Below are 3,269 nucleotides of genomic sequence, written 5' to 3'. Positions count from 1 at the left end.
AATTCAATAATTTGTTAACCAATAATAATTGAATATCTACATCCATCGGATGTGATTATATTGCAAGTTTCGATTTTCTATTATTTGTAAAAGCAGAATCCATCGATTTAATTGTGTTTAAGCTGTAATTGCCGTTTATTTTGTCAGTGTATACTTCAGCAAAAGGTCTTTCATTATATTTGTTGATATATTATACCCTGATTTAAATGCACGTTCCAAGCATGGTGTTAATTTAGTGTATTCCCCTTCCTTGCAGACTCCAGGATTTTGGCTTTATTTGTTCTGCTGTTGAAGACAGACGAACGTAATCATAAAACCAAATATTTACTATTGATTAATGGCACAATGTATACATAAAACAAGCTCTAAGTAAATTATGAGGAACGACCAAATTAAACGTAAAACAAAAGGCATCGGCAAAGTTAAATTACGTGAAGAGCGAAAGAATTACAGAAACAAAAGAAAAGGAGTTGGTCAACAGGTGCTTGAGACAGAGGACGGTAACCAAGGAAGTGACGTTGAATGCTACGATGACGACGAGGAGGCAAAAGAAGTGTCTCAACAAAAAGACGGGGATTTGCAAGACCACTTGGCGTCTTTAGCTTTGCAAAATGTAAGTTTTCCTCGTGGAATTCTATGTAGCGGGTGTTCCAAAATTGGCGTTTATGACAAAGACATGAATGACGTAAAACGCAATACTGAACAGCAGAGGGACAGGGAAAGTGATAGTCGGGAAAAGTGTTCTATTTGTCAAACTCTGGGGACAAAGGTCAATCACCAAGACAACATCCGAATGTCTGTACTCTACTCTCACGAGTTTTATGACAAGTTTTCTCGAGATAAACGTCCTGGATGTTTGACCGATTCTGGTGAATCGACGACTAGGGAAAATTCGACACTAAAAATTGAAAGTACAAGACAGCAAACAGGGGACAGAAAAAGCGACCGTTTGCAAAGGGAAAAATCAATGGATCAGACAGAGCCATCTAAATCTAGTAGAAGACTGTCCGTAAATGGTGTAAAGGGATCAGGACTTTAACAACAAAAGATAGAACAAGGTATGCTGGAACCCACCAAACTGCACCCTGCAAATCCAGGAGTGAACGCACCAAGTAGTGTAAAAGATAACGGGGTACCTAAAGTGAAACAAAGTTCAAAGGAAAGCAAAACAGTTGATAGATCTCAAATTTCTGAAGAGTGCAATAACAAAACAACGAAAAACGACCAAATCCCTCAAAACGTATGGAGTAACGGTAACACACTTCCGAGCCTCGTAAATAAAATTTCATTGGTAGATTCAGAGAAAATTGAACCAATGGAAAAAGTTCTTCACACGAAAGAGAAACTCCCAGAGGAAAGGTCCGTAAAATGTGAATCGCCAGTACAAACATTCAAACAACCAAAGAAGATACCGAAAACATCAGACAGTCGTCGATCTTTCATTTTGGCTGCCACCAGAAGACACGCGGAAGGATTTTCTAGTTTGTACATGAAACGCGCAATGAAAGGAAGTACTGTTCGCAAAGATGCCTGGAATAAGAATGGGGACATCGAACACCATCATGAAGGTGAGTACAACTTAAGAATTTCTGATTACTTTGGAGGAAAATCACTTTTTTTTTTGTCTGTAACACGCGGAAACTTCAATCTTTGTTGCAACACTTCTTCATGTCTTGGATTAATTTATTTTCATCAGATGAAGAGGACATTACTTGGTCACTGGGATAATTCGTTTGGAACTTATTTTAGGAATCATGTTTCAATTAATAATATGATAAAATAATAGAAACATTTGCAATTCTGAAATTGTAAATAATAATAATAATTTATTATTATGAACAATTTCAAAATTGAAAATGTTTATCGACACTTAATTTGAGGTGATCCTATTTATATGCATGTTCACATATATCGATCGATACAGAGAACTTTTTTAATGCATACACTGCCATCAGGTTAATTTACAATATGACAGATTAAAAGCATATTGTGATACATTTAGAAAAGAAATGCATATATATATATATATATATATATATATATATATATATATATATATATATATATATATATATATATATATGTATATATATATATATAACAAAGACCATTTATTTTTACGTTTCATTTCAGAGAGGTACACCGTTGAAAGTCTCGGTCTGACTTTTGGAATTCCAGAATTCAACCTTCGCTTGGCGGGACGAACCGTGAAGAAAACTTCCGGATCACCAAGGAGACCAAGCAGTCATAGATCAAGTGCTAGTTCGAACTCACAAACTTTCTTACCACCCATTGGAGAAACACAAAGACATTCGTTTTCTCTTAAAGGATTTGGATAAATCCCGGCAATCTGACCATAGTCATGTTCACTTTCAGAATATATATATATATATATATATATATATATATATATATATATATATATATATATATATATATATATATATATATATATATATTTGAAGTTTCATTCATTTGTTATTTGCGGGAAATGATGAAAGAAATGAAAAGAAATTAAACTGAATTCAGCATCAAATTTGGTTTTCTCTCCTTTTTTCCGCTTCAAGCAATTCTGGAATACTATGCAATTGATTTGAAAATATGACAGATAAACTGCTAGTCTGGTGCAATTTACATGTACAAATCATAAAATTGGCTATAAAGTCGATGTTTGCATATTACATTGAATTAAAATGTAATTAACAGAGGATAACCAATCAATACCTTACAGACCATATAATTACATGTATAATGAATTCACTATAATATGACTATCTCTCTCCCTCATTCATTCTGATATGTAAATTTCTTAAAAGTAAGCATCTAAAATATTAAATATACAGATTGAATAAATACATAAAACATTTTAACAACTTGTCCTTTCATCAGTGATATAGGGAGAGTGGAATTCCTAACTCTTTAAAGATGTAACATTCTGATAAAGGTCGGGCTGCCTTTAATGTATCCGTTTCTCTACTAAATGACTGTGTGGATACATGAAATCTCGTTGTTTTTATTGCATTTTATTCTCTTTGGTTATGTCTTGGTCGCTAGGTTTACATATGCAAGGCATCAATTTGTTTTCTTAACCTGTCATCTCAAAGAGATTTTACTTTCGATGTGACTCTTGGAAGAAGAGGACATTCACTGGGTTGCTGAGAGACACTGGAAAGCGAAATAAACTTTCTTTGGGGTAAAGTTTCTCTTTTTAAATTGCGGTAGTTGGATTTTAACGCGTTATTCCCATGAACTTGAGACTGGAATTCCAA

General features: G+C 33.9%; 1 protein-coding gene across 1 annotated transcript; it reads left to right on the top strand.

Annotated features, from left to right (window-relative positions):
• Nucleotides 1–271: 271 nt before the first annotated feature.
• On the top strand, nt 272–2,349 carry LOC133185009 (uncharacterized). Its single transcript, XM_061320074.1, has 3 exons — nt 272–1,028; nt 1,059–1,568; nt 2,134–2,349. The coding sequence occupies exons 1-3, from the start codon at nt 377–379 to the stop codon at nt 2,337–2,339; spliced, it is 1,368 nt and encodes a 455-aa protein (XP_061176058.1). The 5' UTR covers nt 272–376; the 3' UTR covers nt 2,340–2,349.
• Nucleotides 2,350–3,269: the final 920 nt, after the last annotated feature.

This window comes from Saccostrea echinata, unplaced genomic scaffold (genome assembly GCF_033153115.1).
Source record: "Saccostrea echinata isolate AGI-Se365-2 ecotype Australia unplaced genomic scaffold, CSIRO_AGI_Sech_v1 ptg000012l, whole genome shotgun sequence".
Classification (NCBI taxonomy): Eukaryota; Metazoa; Mollusca; class Bivalvia; order Ostreida; family Ostreidae; genus Saccostrea; species Saccostrea echinata.
Note: the sequence above shows the minus strand (reverse complement) of the source record. Positions and strands in the feature narration are given on the sequence as shown.